The sequence below is a fragment of the Camponotus floridanus genome, unplaced genomic scaffold (genome assembly GCF_003227725.1).
Source record: "Camponotus floridanus strain SB8 unplaced genomic scaffold, Cflo_v7.5 scaffold3, whole genome shotgun sequence".
NCBI lineage: Eukaryota > Metazoa > Arthropoda > Insecta > Hymenoptera > Formicidae > Camponotus > Camponotus floridanus.
The window spans coordinates 353,678-370,436 of record NW_020229436.1 but is presented as its reverse complement, the minus strand read 5'-3'; the positions used below and the strand labels follow the sequence as shown (position 1 = coordinate 370,436).

General features: G+C 32.9%; 2 protein-coding genes across 10 annotated transcripts in view; one reads left to right on the top strand and one right to left on the bottom strand.

Annotated features, from left to right (window-relative positions):
* Nucleotides 1-609: 609 nt before the first annotated feature.
* Nucleotides 610-8,054, top strand: LOC105257657 (protein mothers against dpp). Of its 2 annotated transcripts, none has more exons than XM_011268437.3 (3): nucleotides 610-1,182; nucleotides 2,260-3,599; nucleotides 3,685-8,054. In XM_011268437.3, the coding sequence occupies exons 2-3, from the start codon at nucleotides 2,350-2,352 to the stop codon at nucleotides 3,842-3,844; spliced, it is 1,410 nt and encodes a 469-aa protein (XP_011266739.1). In that variant the 5' UTR covers nucleotides 610-1,182; nucleotides 2,260-2,349; the 3' UTR covers nucleotides 3,845-8,054. The 2 variants fall into 2 exon arrangements, with proteins under 2 accessions (XP_011266739.1, XP_011266740.1); XM_011268438.3 differs by having other exon boundaries at nucleotides 610-1,455.
* A 1,907-nt stretch (nucleotides 8,055-9,961) lies between these two features.
* Nucleotides 9,962-16,759, bottom strand: part of LOC105257655 (kinesin-like protein Klp10A) — a 32,509-nt gene continuing 25,711 nt past the window's right edge. For 3 of the 8 annotated variants that reach the window (XM_025410099.1, XM_025410100.1, XM_025410097.1), the window contains 5 exons: nucleotides 16,295-16,544; nucleotides 16,025-16,179; nucleotides 15,732-15,938; nucleotides 15,310-15,484; nucleotides 13,713-14,866 (listed from right to left, as the gene is read on the bottom strand). In XM_025410099.1, coding sequence (XP_025265884.1) covers nucleotides 13,728-14,866; nucleotides 15,310-15,484; nucleotides 15,732-15,938; nucleotides 16,025-16,179; nucleotides 16,295-16,544 — 1,926 coding nt within the window. In that variant the 3' untranslated portion in view covers nucleotides 13,713-13,727. Of the gene's footprint in view, nucleotides 11,304-12,955; nucleotides 13,049-13,705; nucleotides 14,867-15,309; nucleotides 15,485-15,731; nucleotides 15,939-16,024; nucleotides 16,180-16,294; nucleotides 16,545-16,759 lie in introns of those variants that run through there. The other 5 variants (XM_020029487.2, XM_011268432.3, XM_011268431.3 and 2 more) reach the window with 4 other exon arrangements.

The following is a 16,759-nucleotide window of genomic DNA, read 5'->3' as shown; positions in this document are numbered from 1 at the left end:
ATATTAATTTTATATTAACATCGATTAACATGTATATTAACATTGATTTAAAACAAAGATAAATTTGCTGCGTATTAATCATGCAATAAAATAATACAAAGCACATGCTTTAAATGATAAAATTAATAAGATTAAATTGTATAATTATATATAATCCAAATTATATTATAATTTCCATATATATTATTCTTAAAAAAACCAGTGAAAGGTTCATAAAGTGTTGCAGTGTTCAAAAGATACTATACCATTATATTATTAGTGAAGAAAGATTTACATTTGTATTTATTAAATTTATTTACAGTAGTTTTAACTTTGACTTAGAAATCTACATCGATCCTTTTCAAACTGATAAAAGCAAAGAAGCTTCTTTCTAAAATCAAAAGAATAGATGTAATATTCATCCTTACCCTCTTCAAATCCCTCATATCAAATGCGATTTATTCCAATTGGAGCAAAAATCGGTGGACATGGCAACCGAAAGGCGGCATTTCTGGGAACTCCTAGTGACCCAGGGCGCTATTAAATTTGTCGCATGCCAAATTCATCCGACATACCGATTGGCTGACATTATAAGAAACCATGGAAATCCTAGAAATCCTCTATTCGCCAACCAATCGGCACGTCCGGTAGACTCGGCGCCTCGGCGAATGAAACGTCAGCCTCGCATCGCTGAAAATCCGTTATAAACGGCATCGCTCGACGCAATCCGCCAAGTAAACACTCGCCGTAGTGTCGTCGCGCGGAGAGGATGTTTACCCGAGTACCAACGTTCGCGTAACCGACGAGTCGATCGCGCATTTGCGGAAGCGAGACGGGACGTTAACCAAGTGTACGGAGACGATAATACCCGCTCGCGTCTTCCCGTCCCTTTACGTTGTCGGTCAATCTCCTCGTCGCTCGAGCGCGAGAGATGACAGCGGGACGTCCGAGAGACACGAGGGATCGCTCAATCGAGAGATTGATTCGCGGCCCCAGATAATAATCGCGTCGTCGCTCTTCGCGGAATCGCCATCGGGCACCCCGCGCCGCCCAGCAGTCGAAGCGCGCAATCGATAACCCCACGGGCGCTTTTTGCGCTGGGCGAAAGATCGTAATGGCGAGAGCGTGGCGTCGAGGACGATAGAGCGTGGCCGGAGTGGGAGACGGTGGTAAAAACAATGCCGAGTTGCCGAGGAGCAGCGCGTAAGTGAAGAAATATCCGAACGAGAGCGCGGTACTTTCGCGTAGCGTACCGATTCGCGGAGAGGCAGAGCGTAATCTCCGGTGCATGTATGTGTACGTGTGTCCGTTTTTGTGTGCGTGCGTGTGCGCGCGCTTCCGGTGCGTCAGTTTTTTACCGCGGTAGCCTGCCGCTCGGCGATCTCTTCGACAAGAGTGCTCGCCCCGTAACATAATTAACCTCACGCACGATGTTACACTCGGTGGAATACCTTGTCCGTGCGCGTGTATACGCATGTATGTATGTTTGCGTTGAAGATTTATTTCATTTACCTTACTATCGAATATTTACGGAGAAACGAGTCGCTTAACGAGTGTTGCGGAATTAATATAATAAAGTATGAAATGTTTGAAAATAGTGTGACTGCTTCTTCGTGGCTTCTTAAAGTCGATGAATAAGATGTACTTTTCGTATATTCAAATTTACAATGTTTTATCGTCGTGAATTTTGTTACATTTGCGATATAATTGATTCTTGTAATTTCTAAATATTGTACGCGCGCGAGCGAATTTTCCATTTAAAATCTCGCCATATGCGTGTATGTGTGTCTCCGTTTGAAAAAAAAAGTTTCCAATATTTATGGGATTTTGTTCTCTTTGTTAGTGAATTGACGTAGCAGTGGGAGGAGACATGCCAAAATATCACATATTCTTGTAAAAATAGCATGACAAAAATCCGGATTGGCGGCAGACGATGCGCTCGAATTCGCGCTTTGTCGCGTATTGTTGCTGTATACAATAGAGAAAAACTTTTTGTTTTCTGAAATTTCAACTTGGAGAAAAATTTTAAAAAGTAATTAAAGTAAAATACGAGTAGAATAAGGACATTTTTTCTCCCAAATCTAATGTTTCAAACATTTTGAAAAGTAAATTTTGTTAGAATTTCAAGTATATGATTATATAAAAGAAGAAAATATTTAAGAATTAATAGCTGCAATAAGTATTTATACGAGAGAGAATGATTTTACAAAGTAGAAAAAAATTCTTTCATTTTTTTTCTCAAAGTTTTACTAAGAAATTGGAACATTTGTATGATTCCAGATTGCTGACAAAGAAGATTTATTTCTTATAGATGTGGACAAAAATATTATGCATAGATATCGCTTTTAATTAATACATTACCTTTCGAATATGGATGATGAAGAAGGAACTTCAAGTTCTGGACCTATGTCTTCGTTGAATAGTTTGTTTTCGTTCACCAGTCCCGCTGTGAAAAAATTGCTTGGCTGGAAACAAGGAGATGAAGAAGAAAAATGGGCGGAGAAAGCGGTCGACTCATTGGTGAAAAAATTGAAGAAGCGTAAAGGAGCAATCGAAGAATTGGAGCGGGCATTGAGCTGTCCTGGCACACCAAGTAAATGCGTAACGATTCCTCGAAGCTTAGATGGTAGACTACAAGTTTCCCATCGCAAAGGCTTGCCACATGTGATATATTGCAGAGTCTGGCGATGGCCGGATCTCCAATCGCATCATGAACTAAAACCATTGGAACTATGTCAATATCCATTCTCTGCCAAGCAGAAGGAAGTTTGTATTAATCCCTATCACTATAAAAGAGTGGAGAGCCCAGTGCTGCCGCCGGTATTGGTTCCTAGACACTCAGAATATGCTCCTGGTCATTCTTTGTTGCCTTTTCAACAATTGGCCGATCCAAGCATGCCGCACAATGTGTCCTACTCATCCAGCGGTTTCAACGCTAGCTCCACAGGTGGTGTCAATCCGACGTCACCCATGTCCTCTGTCGGTTCTGTGCCAAGCCCAGGGAGCGCAACTTTGCCGAATCCCCAGAGTCCGTACGGTACTAATGGGTTACCAGAGACGCCACCGCCAGCATATTCTCCGCCAGAAGATGGCTCGCAGACCGGACAAACTTCGTCGTCAGATTCGGTTCCAATGGACACGAGCGCACCCATCGAATCAGCTACACCTGTATGTTATCAAGAACCACCCTACTGGGCTTCGATCGCATACTACGAGTTAAATTGTCGAGTGGGCGAGGTATTTCATTGTCAAACGCACTCAGTAGTTATTGACGGTTTTACAAATCCGAGCAATAACTCTGATCGTTTTTGTCTTGGACAACTATCCAATGTAAATCGAAATTCCACAATAGAAAATACAAGGCGACACATAGGCAAAGGAGTGCATTTGTACTATGTTGGCGGCGAAGTTTATGCCGAATGTCTGTCTGATTCGGCAATATTTGTACAATCTAGAAATTGTAATCACCATCATGGATTTCATCCTAGTACAGTTTGTAAAATTCCACCAGGATGTTCGTTGAAGATATTCAATAATCAGGAATTCGCTCAGCTTTTGTCGCAAAGTGTAAATCATGGTTTTGAAGCTGTCTATGAGTTAACAAAGATGTGTACAATTAGGTAATTCATTATAATTTAATGCACAGATAATTAATAAGAATAATATATATAACTGTATGGTAAATAAAAACTTTTTTATTCACAGAATGTCATTTGTAAAAGGATGGGGTGCTGAATATCATAGACAAGATGTTACATCAACTCCTTGCTGGATCGAAGCACATTTACATGGACCTTTGCAATGGTTGGATAAAGTGTTAACACAAATGGGTCCGCCCCATAACGCCATAAGTTCAGTGTCATAAATAATATACACATCCTACAACAAAATGTTCATTATAAGAAAAGGACATTAGTCTCGATGCACTTTTAAGAGTTTAAGGATATTGACCATAATTGCCATAATTGTGAGAATTGTGAAGACCATGCACAGAGACATGTTTGACAACAATTACAGCTGTAAGTTACTTTATGTTATACCAATATTAAACTTTTAAAAATAAGAGACGATGCTGAAATAAAAATATGTTTGAAAGAAATATAAATAATTACGAGAAATGTTACATAAAAAAATAAGAATATTTAACAGTGATCTCTGGAAGCTATCGTGATCGCGTAATGTATACATTTAGATGCTATAAAACTCTTTGGCTGTTATATAGGAAAAGAATTATAGAAGTATAATGATATATATGTGTAAAAAAAAAAGAAATATTTTTCAAATCTATTCATCAGTCGTAATACTTTATTTTATATGGAGACTTATTGTGTGTGTGAAGGTATTTGTCAAGTGTTATGCCACAAATCTTTTTCTAGGCGATTTTAAAATTTATTGTGATGATAAAAGATATACATATAACATAAGATTACAGCTGCTTAACAAAGAAAATAAATTCTCCGAATTATGGAAAGGGAACGAAAAAAAAATAGTCTCTGTCGATCAATAGTAATGATTATATCTGTTATGTGTGTGTCTTAAAAATATTTTTACATCTCTAAGTAGATCTATTCAAATTTTTCGCTAAAACGATTGATGATATAGCAGTCTTTTATTGAAACACAATGCGATCTGTATTTCAATGTAAGACGTTGGACGTTGATCTCACGTTGACTGTTGGAAGTTAACTGCGTCCAATGATATATTGAAACGTCGAATACATTAATTTATAGAAAGAGATTTATGATTCATGGCCTTGCTCCATCTCTGTATAGATTACATTGCATTGTACTCTTCTCGATTATCGCATCATGTACCATATGATTCAACGCTTTCCATATATTACAATTTCTAAAAACACATTACACATTTAGGTAAGTTTTATGTGTCATAAATATATGAAATTTTATGTGCTGTACAAATTCTATATGGGAGAATCGTATATACTTGTATGTGTGTACAAGTGTATGTTTAATGAAGAAGTCATCTGTTAGTAAGTTTATACATTACTGGATGAGAAGTTATTTTTACAAAAATTGGAGTTGCTCTTGATATTACTTTGTTTGTTACTTTTATATGCTGCAAAAGGTGCCAAAAAGAACGGTATATATTCGCATAATACATTTATAATTTATGCACTGTGATATTTTGTCAAAGAAATACAATTCTTTCTAATCACGTTCCCAAAGTAATCACAAATCAAGTATTTCGAAAATACATCGATGCCTTTGAATATGTTAGCCGTCAGATATTAACAGTGCCTACATAGACAATACTACCTTTTTTCACTGCCGTTTGCTGTCACTTGTTTGCCGATATGTGCCTAGCTGTGATTCTTTGCTATTCGATTTGGCAAATTTACAATTCGGTGATGATGAACAAAAGAAAGTACGAGAGAGAATAAAAATACTTGCCTAATTACAATTCCGTGATAAACAAAAGGAAGTACTAAGAAATAAGATATTTGCCTGATTAATGATTAAGTGATAAGGAAAGTATGACAAAATGTTGTAACTTACAATTGCATTATGTTAAATATGTGTGACGTGCGTGTGATGAGGAAAGATTAAATTTCAAGTTGAATAGAACTACTGTTTGGTACAAACATTAATGTTCAACGAAATGCTGCTTTATTCCGTATTGCATAATATGGTACAATTGTACAAGCGATGGAGACAATAATCAATGACTATAGAAAAAAAAGAGATAAAATGTAAAATACATTTTCAGCGCGTTCGAACTGTGGCAATTTATTGTTTGATATAATGATAATTAATTGGATCGACTTTTGCACGAAGAAATTGATCAGGAAATAGATATCCTGTATCAGAAGATGAAATAAGTAGAAAAAAAAGATATCATATATATGCAAAAAAAAACCGTTGTAAATTTATTTCAGAATTAATTACTTCCTGCAGAATATGATCCAATATGTCTGAAATTCTCATCGATATATACAAATGAATTAGAGATCTCTTATAGCGACAATGCTGCATCATAATTTGCATAAACGAAATCGAATGGCTAACTGATTAGAATGGAGTTACGAGATCTTTTACGAGCACATTGAGCTCCATCATGAGTTTGAAGTGAGCATGATGTGCATTATTGTAAGACATATGTAAATAGTTTCTCACATGCAACATTAGATTTACAGCTTGTATCTCTCACCAGTCTTCGTTTTCTTGCTAAACTGAAAAATCGCAAAGCCCGTTTACAAAGCAACCTCGCTTGAATCTTTCCAATCCTAATCTTCGAAAGGAAACATCATTTCTTCAAAGTCTACGAAAATTCGACTTCAAACTTAACGCTTTCGAAAATTGATAGAACACTGTATTTTTTTTTTTGCGTCTCGCCCAAGTTTGTGCCTTGGATGCCTTTTATATTATGTAGTTGTGTAAAATATGAAACGTATGCAATTTTGGAAATATGTATTGTAAAATAGCAAGAGACATTGAATGCGTGTGTTGTATCCGAAAATGCACAAACCATTTTCTCATTCGAAAAGAAAACAATTGTATAAAAAATGCCCTCGACTATGTCCATTCTTGTAAAATAAATGTATAATTCTGTATATTTGCACTGTAGCGTCACATTATAGCATATAATATTTACACGTTAATATCAAATGTAGTTGCCTGATACCGATTTCATTTGCCTAGTGATTGCACTCGATATATTTATGCAATTCAAATTTTCAAAAAAAAGTTGAAGATTACTTTAAAAATTCCGTGTTTGGAAACATTAAAGTACGAAAAGAATCGAACACTTTTGCAATATATATTGCAACCAAATAAATTAACACTCAATGCTACTTGTCATTTTAAACATGAATGCATTTATATTACACCTGATAATTAATGTAACGAATATATATTTTTTGATTAATCTATTAACAGTTGTGTATTGTAAACCATTTGCATGTCACAGAATACTTTAGAAATTCGTTCATCATTTCTGACATAGAAGCTCTTCGGTTCGTTTTATAGAAAAGTCTATTAATGTAAAGGCCGTGAAGAATAAATAGATGAGCGATAGAAATGCAAAGGAGCGATTTGAAAACGGGCTCGCGATATTCCAACACGTCAGCTATATATACATACATGTATATGCATGTATTCAGGTAATCAAGCGTGATTAATCATATTGATTAATCATATTGCTGTCACGTTGCCAACAATAATACAATTGTTGGCAATATGACAGCAACCTCATAGACAGTTGGCTATCTGGATATGTACATATATATGTATCATTAGTTATATGTGTAATGAAAATACGTTTTCGAAGAGAGAGAATCCATTCCATGTTATATACCGTTAGAGAAGATAAATGCGGATTTTTTCCCCCGATTTCTCGGTATGCTCATGTGGCTATATCGTGCTCACATAACTATCAGCGACGACGTAGACACACGAGCTTCCTCTATCTGTACAGACCACCTCCTCTGCGAGAGAATGAGTTTGTTTCATAGTTATCGCAAGACTATACAGTTAATACACATTAGCTGCCAAGTACAGCGTGTAATATATTTTATTTCGGTTTTTTTAGCATTCTTCAGCGTAAAAAAAAGACATTTTATGTTCAGAGCACGGTATTTTTTAATCGTATATACATAATATAGAGTGAAAGAAATGATAGAAAAAAATATTTATGTTAAATGTAATGTTATAGGAATTCGACAAACTAATGTAAATGATTAGCCCAGATTACACATATATAAAGTCTGCTCCTTAATCAAGGAAAATATTGAACTGTCGAATGCGTATACGTTCCAGCATTAATCACATCGAGCATTTCGTGTATTAGAAGATATTTGTCATCATTGCTTGAGAAGTCATCATTATTGCTAAGCGAGATTTTTAATGTTTGGCTGAAAATGTGCCCATGAGATGTGTCCGACAACATTTTAGCATAAATTCTTCGTGATCAGCTGTATGTATGTATTATATATATATACCGTTCGATATATAAAGTTACTCGTCGGTCTCGTTTACACGCCTTCACCTATACATGCATTTCTGGTAATTATTGTCTTGTGCAGCTCTATCAAGTACGAAATAAAATGCCTACCTATGTATGTCTATGTGCGATTAAATATCATGATTGTATTCGTTTCATAATTACGCATTTGACGATCCGTTCTCCATCCTGGATCCCTTCGTCGATGAGACATCACGTCATTGAAATAATATGACGATAAAATCTTATTGAAAAAAATCTAAAATTTTAATTATCTATAACGATTGTAAATGGAAAAATTAAATATTACAAACGGAAAGAGATTGTTTAAAAATCTGAAAATATACTTACAATAACACAATTCTCTATAAACAATCATAAAATTAATTTCTCTACTCGCGTGTACTATTCTTTTTTCAATTTTATTGGAATACGCTGATCAGGATGAGGAGCGTAGCGTATTATAATATCCATTTTTTAATTTGATTTATTTCATTCATAAAGCAACAACGTGAAATCTCTCATACGTATCCAAAATCTTTCTGTGCACATCGAATTAGAATAGTTTGGAAATCGATTAAGTACGACATACAATGGAAAGGCGGAGGAAAGACAGTGTAGGGATACGTGTTTGATTTACTCTCCTCCCGCATAAATTATTAGATTATAAAAAAATAAGAAGTATATTAACATCTTTTAGATATATTAAGCTTCGTCTCTCTATCACTATTCTTGTGTTAAAAAATATTTGTTTTTGCGCGCGCGCACTCGCACGAGATGATAAAACGCGATTTTTTTCATGAAAAAAGCTAACAAAATTTATATATATGGAACTACTGATATATGCCTGAGTTACAGCAGTCATGAACTGCATCGATTGTTTAAGGTTTATTAAGACGATATATTTAACAATCATCGTTGAGAAGCGTAGTATCGAATACGTAAGAAAAAATGTGAAATTTTTCAATCAATAAAGCATGATATTAATACGGAGAGAGTCACAGCTTCAGATTACATAATACTATCAATAAAGATTAGAAAAAAATGCCGTCAGTGGAAAATATAATTATCTCGTTAATTTAACAATAATTTCAAACAATTTTTTATATTACTCTCTTCGCGCTATATTTTATTTTTATATATAAATCGTATCTTGTTATCAACACAGGAATACTCTATTACTCCTATCTCCGTGTTAATGTTATTTTTTTCATCTATCTTTAAGCTTCGATAGAGATTTCGAGTAACATTTTCGCAATTATGATCAGAATAATTTTATACGTTTACAAAATTGGGCGTACACATGATCGTTCTGTCGCATGAGAATTTTATGTATACATAGGAAAATGGACACTTAGAATGAAATTTTCAAGAGAAGTAATTATGATGTGCAATATATTATTTTTCTTTAATTTTCTATTGTCTAAAATGAGACTGTAGCAAGCATATTTTTTTACAATTACCTTGGTGATACAATATTTTTACCAATTTGCAATTACACTAGCCATTGAACCTTAATTCAATTAGTGGTATGTTAAATATGTACATTGAATTATAAACACACACCGAAAGATATAATCATTAATAAAATATTTTAAAAATTTATTTTCTTTCTTCATAGATGCTGAAACTTATTTTGTGAATAGTAGCTTGATTTATACATGTAATATATGTAAAAAACTATATTTTTAACCTTTATATAATCAATTCAATCTTTATATATAATTTCATTTGAAATATAATAATATTATATTGTATCACCATTAATTGTAATGCATTTGAGAGAATGTAAAAATCAGAAAACGAAATAGCAGAGAGAGACAAAAATTTATGACTTTATATTTTATGAAGCAATTTCTGTTAAAAGAAAGCGATATATCAATAGAATATGAAATTTATCAACTTTATCTCAATAAAGCGTGATAAAAATTAATGATATTCGATTAGACGCACTCGTAGTAAAGCTACACACGCATGTTAGAATCATGTGTGATTCAATAAAGTGAGGAAAAAAACAAGAGTATGCGTTGACAAATCAAATGAAGATTTTAATCTCATACTTTTAATAATGTAAGAAAAAAAAGAGGACCGTTTAATGTGCCGTCGACGATATTAATACTAAAAAACTTAAATCCGAACTTGGATGAACGCCGCGCTGTGCAATTTCTTATGAGCTAAGAGTTACATCTTTTTCGAAATCAGTCGTTATTTGGTTTACGAATGTCGTCGATAACTACGCTCGTGTATGTATGTGTGTATATGCGTATGTGGATAAGTGTACAAAGTATCACTATGATATATATATATTTTTTTTCATTCCTCCTCAGCATACTAAGGCTTTTCCTCGTCCAATATTATCCAATACTAGGTCCCTCGTAATAATACACCTAGCATTCTGAATCTAAAACTGTGTATTGATCTGATTTCATAGGTGACGCATTATTATTCGCGATGGTACTTTGCATTTCGAAAACGGACGAATTGTGTACACGAGTACGTATCGACGGCTTAAAATTTCTACGGTAATCTTAGTGCGGCCCAAAAATGTGTAAAACGCGTAAGAATTCGTTTTAGAAACATGTAATTACATACTGGTAAAACTTTGTTTACTAAGCTAAATAAAAAAATTGTATATATTTAGGGTATCTTTACGAACGATTCCACGCGATCACTCAAAATTTTTCTACGTTCTCAAACTAAAAGAAACAAAAAAAAAATCCCGACTAAAAATTCTCCGTGAATTCTCGCAGGGACGCGACGAACAAATCCAATACGTAAAAAACAAAAATTTGATTTCTTTTTTTTTGCGAATTCTTAAAGAATTATTTTTATTATTTTATTATGCATACTTCAATTTTATTTCTTTATTTATATATCCTCTTTGTGGGATTCTGTCGTTTCGCTTAAAGAATCATTCGAGAAGAATCGTTATATAATACAGGATCGCTAGGGTGAGTTTTATACGAGTCGAGCTCCTTGCTTTCTCATCGACATACTTTTCGTAGCAATTTCGAAGGCAAGATGGAGTTTTATTACATTTTGCGTTCATGTGTCGCACTAGTGTCATGTATACTTGCTTTTCGCGCGCTTGTAATTATAAAGATCAATACACACATAAGAAGCGGGCTTTTCTCATCGATGAGAGAGAGAGAGAAATAATTACGTTTTGTGTCTTTTTTTCGATTCGCAATCGTTAAAATATCATTCTTAATTGTACCGCGTTGTAACGTTGCGCGTTCGGGTCATCTTCTGACTGATTTGTTCCTCCTGTAAGAGCTGCCCGCGAAATTGGCTGACTTGATCGAGCGCGGCATTGAGGATGTCACGTTGCTGTATTAGCAACTGCTCCCATTTTTGGACATATGCTGCAACAGATAACACGCACACCCGTCAGAGCACCCAACAGCATGATTAGACACATCGGCTTAAGCATAATTAAGATTTATATCAAAGATACATAGAGATGATGTGTATTATAAATATGAAGGACGGAGAGCTATTCTCCCTGCTTTATTTTAATATTGTAATATTTAACTTTACAGTTCATTAACTTCATAAAACATAGTTAATTAACATGTAGTTTATCACATCAAATTTTACCATCATTTTAGTTTTGTTTAATTGAAAATGTAAAGTGTCAGTTTTTTAATTATATATAATATTTTAATTAATATATCTTGAAAATTTCAGTGAAAACAAACATTTTATACATGATAATACAACTCATAAAAATAGGGGAATTACATTAAAATTAAGAGAATAATATTAATTAAATGATAATCGTTAGTAATTTAAAATATGATATTGTAAGTATTGTGTGATACTTAAAGAAACTTAAATCTAAATTATTGATTGATATTGTATTACTTGATATTGTATGATACTTAAAGAAACTTAAATCTAAATTATTTTAACCACGCTCTCAAGTTATAAAAGCCACTATTTTTTTATTAAAGCATAGCTATGTAAATTAAATGGAATGTTTTGTGGGGAATACATTTATATTAATGTCTTATTTTTTAATTGCTTATGAATCAATCTTAAAAGCTTGAATTCAGTTATGAGCATTATTTATACATGTATAGACACACACAAGTATAATTAAATATAACTATTACACAAAAATTGAAGCTTAAGCTGAACATAAGCAAGATTTATTTAGAGTAACTCTTTTATAGCGTCCTCAATATGATTACATGTAACTATTTAACGTGACACTATCATTAGCTCGCGAGCCATCAAATCCACAAAAATAACATTTATTAACAAGGAATTTGCATACATACGATGTGTTCACGCTTTCGAAGATATAATATTTTATATTACATATGTACAGAATTATTTAATATAAATATTTAATAATTTTTAATATAATGTGTTTTTCTTTTAACAATGTAATATTTAATCAAATATTATACAATAATATGTAACAAGAATAAAAGAAAAGAAAAAATTTTGAGTTTACCCTCCCAGGATATATGTTCATGTATTCTAAGGAAAATATCCATATTATAAAATATTATTACGGGAATATTATTTTTTGTTTTTTTTTTTATATTTATATGATATAATTTATTTTAATATATTTGTACGAGATTTGAACCAGAAGGATTAGCTCCACACAATTACACATTATTTTAAAAACTGTGTCTATAACAATAGATACAGTTTAAAAAAATCAAATAATTCAATTCTCTTAATAATTGAACGATTTTGATACTTTATCAAATCTCATAATAATATAACTCGATAGAAATGGAAACTTTTAAAGTAGATGAGAAGAAAATCTTTTTTCTGACGTTACATTAGCAAAATCAATCATTTACATCTATAAAATTTCAAATATCAAACATAGTTAAAAAATATTATTTTTGGGATATGTATATATTTGATTGAAATATGCATGTGATATCGATGAAAAAATAATGTGACGCGTAACATTAGTATATATATGTATGGTGCAATAAGCTGCTTTTTCGAAACTATTTTATAGAATTGTTAATCGAATTTATCGTACCGTCGGAAAATAGTTTTCTCTCTATAAGACGTCTACGCAACGAGAAACTCCTCAGGTAGGGTGACTCAAACTTTGTTCTTTTCCGCCTCAAATCTGCAAGGTTTTCTAGTATTACATCAAATTTCTCTTATAGGTATACAATGCAACGTGATTTTTAAAATATGTAATAAGTGTATAGAGGAACAAAGAAAATTTTATTTGTTATGCTATAATTATAAATGTAATTGGAATTATGTATATGTGGTCAGTCGCCTTTCTCTTATATAATAATATCGATAAAATGGTATGACGTAGTTAAAAATACCTACGATACATTTATGTAAATAACATTATGTATTGTATAGCGCGCGCGATTATTTATTTAAAATTTTGCTTTAAAATAAAAATAATACATGATAAAGGCTATACTTTTGCAGAAAAAGTGCGATTGCAAAATCAAAATATATTTAATAATCACACAGAATTAATATTCAAAACACTTCAAACGTGCATACAGTTAAAGCTCAAATAACACAAGGAATATCAAACTTAAAGGAATGTCTTTTCGTTAGAATTAAAATTATATATAATAGCAAGAGTTTTTTAGGCACAAATTTTTCACACTAATAATACATTTATAAAAGGAAGACATAAAATCTAATTTTTAATATATATCGTTCTATCTTATCACATAAAATATAAATAATAATAATAATAATAACACAAGATTAGAATCATTACATTAACGCGCATTCAAACTTATAGATGATTTATATAACGGTTTTATGTAATGTTAATTATATGTTACTATTTTTTTTTCTGTCTCTTCTTTCTTTTGTACATAAATGAAAAAGATAATGTATGCCGCTGGAAGCAATAAAAATAAAATGGCATTTTTCAAAAGAGACACTAGAAAACACCACACTTCATAACAACATGATCGAATAGCAGATTTCTTCTTGGTATCATTATCCATTTTTCTGATTTTGAATTCGATATTTATCGAAGAATCAATCAACTCCTTGACATTGTAAGGATTGCTGCATTCTTCTTTATTAATATTACTATCATTATAGGTAAATTGAGAATATGAAATGTCTCGTTCGTTTGTACGTGAATCGTTCGTTTGTAAATGATTATACATTTTCTTTTTATTATCTAAATCTGTCATTCGTCTTAAATTTATATTAATGTCAGAAAATGATATCGGCAACGCGCCATTATTCTGCTCAATATCAGAATCATTAAAACGATCAAACTCTATAGATTCATTGCAATATTCCGTAGGCTGATAATCGATAGTGTCGTCGAGCCATTCATCTCTCCATGAATCGCCATTACTTCTCGAATCGAATTTGAAATTTGGGTAGAAAATATCTTTCTTGCTCGTGAGTTTCTGTTTCTCAAAATCTCCGTTGTAATAATTATAATTCGTCAGCTGATTGTCCAATTTATTCGGTTTATTATCTTGAAGCGAATAAAGTGTGTCACGATATCTATCATTAGAAAACAAATTTCTTTTGCTACGGAATGTACCGGACCAGTGATACTTCTGAGTTTTACCACCGGTGGAACATTTAATCCGTTGACCTTGATTAGATCTTTGAAATGAACGCTCCATTAGGTTTTTATTGATTGAATTTTTTCTAGCAATTCGACCGGTCGTCACGCTTTTCTTCGTCATAATAGGTTTGTTAGGCGTGCGAAGAACATTCAAGTCCTCGTATGAACTCAAATCCATCTCATCCTGCCTGGAAGACTTCGAAGGATTCTGCGCTCTCTGAATATCTCTCACTGCATTTATAATTGTCTGCGCGTCAATGTTCGATAAGTTGTCCGTGTCATCGTTATTCGTTATCGTGTTTATTGAACTGCTGCCTCCCCGATGGCGGTTTAACGTGACGGAATTTGCCTTAGTCTTACTGCGCGAATCTGTCATAAAATGCGATGCTCTATGATACCGGCAAGTACAGCGTTTCGTACTTTGAGGCTCTCTATTACTAATTAGCAGCGGGATAATTTTAAAGAGTACGAAAACAACACAATTATCAAAACATCACTTAAGAGTACTTATCGCCAGAGGCATTACCTGTAAATTTTTTACCACGTAAATCTTCGCAACATAATGTTGAGTGAACATAATGTTCACTCAACGTATTGATGTTAATATCTTGTTCGCAAAAATTGATCTTTTTCATATATTAAAAAAAAAAATACGTGATAACAAATATGAAACAGCAGAATACACGCCGTAAATATTTCATTCTTTTTAACGAAAGTACACCGATCAGTGTAACGCAGTACAAGAAACGAAAGCGGTAACGGAAAGCCAATAGAAAAACGTAAACGTGCAAATGCAAACAAATTCATCTTACCTTCTTGATCATAATCCACTTCGTGAGTTGCGCTGAATACACTGTGCGCGTCATTAAGGAATTTAGTTGTATTATCCATGATCACTTTGTGCGTATCTAACACCTCTTCTTCGAGCATCTGCAGAGCAGATACTGCCTCGTGAAAAGTGTACAGATCTTGCGACAGTTCACCTTCCTGTGAACAAAAAGATTATTCATGTAAAATTGAAAATTATTTCGTTTGCATTGTCTGTTTGTATGTGTGTGTGTGTGCGCGCGCGCATTCGCTCAAGTTCTTTAATTATATAATAAATAGTAAATTGTAATAAATAATATATAATAAATATAAATAATAAATATAATATATAATAAATAATATTTAAACAATGTCATATTATTTTAATACATGTTTTCAAGATTTATGATTAAATATAATCACTTACATTGAGAGATCGAAGCTGCGCTAGATCGCTATCCGATAGTACGCTGTTGTTTCCTTGTTCCTCGATCTTCATAGTTCGATCATCATCTGTCGGTGAGGCTTTTACTTCTGTAGGATCGGTCGCCGCCAATTCCTTTACTCGATCGGCATATCTTAATGTATTTAGCGAATGTTCGCAGGAACTCATTCCAGGACTAATCATCGCTATCTATAAATATATAATGCTTGTTTAAAACTATTTCCTTATCTTCAATCATATATTTCGCGATAATATAATTATCAGATTATATTTACCATGCATGTTTTTGATTTTTCACCGATGAAACTATCCCTTAATACTTGAGTCAGCTTGCTTGCTCTAAAAGGCAAATGTGTACCCTTACGGCTTAACGCGCGTATGCATTCTTTTAACGCTAATAAAGATTTATTGATCTCAGCACCTTCCATTCCTAAAAATTTTAATAAGAACATTAATTATTTTAGAAAATTGAAGGAAATTTAATCATTAATCATAACTGATAGACTCATTTTGGTCGTTACTCATAATTGAACATTTACACTCACGAGTTTGCCTATTAGCGGACGACGTGTCAGCACCTCTTTCATTACCAGCAAGATCGATAAGCGAAAACTTTCCGTGTACCTTGTGTGTACCCGGCATACGCGCTATTATTTGGAATACTGCGTGCGATCTCGAAGAGTTGGAATTAGCACTCGTTTGACCGCTCGTTCTGGCGCTATTTCCGTGTTGTATTAACTTTAATACCTCATCGCAATTTTCCACGACTTTTTCTGTTAATCCCACTATTTGCACCTATTTTGATATGAAGGTATGAAAAAAATTTCAGGATATTATAAGAAAAATGAAAACAAAAATATTAAGACAAAAATAAGACGAAAATAATAATCTCATATCAAATATAAATCTCAATCATACATAATGGATCTGCTAATACAAGTTGCAAGTTAACATAAGTAATTTTTATATATATTAATAGCAAATATGTGAAAACAAATCATGTAATATTC

What these genes read in the sequence shown, in the direction of transcription:
- LOC105257657 (XM_011268437.3), top strand. Translation starts at nt 2,350, where the DNA reads ATGGATGATGAAGAAGGAACTTCAAGTTCTGGACCTATGTCTTCGTTG. An exon ending in ACAAAGATGTGTACAATTAG is followed by an intron (nt 3,600 to 3,684) that starts GTAATTCATTAT and finishes TTTTATTCACAG; the next exon opens with AATGTCATTTGTAAAAGGAT.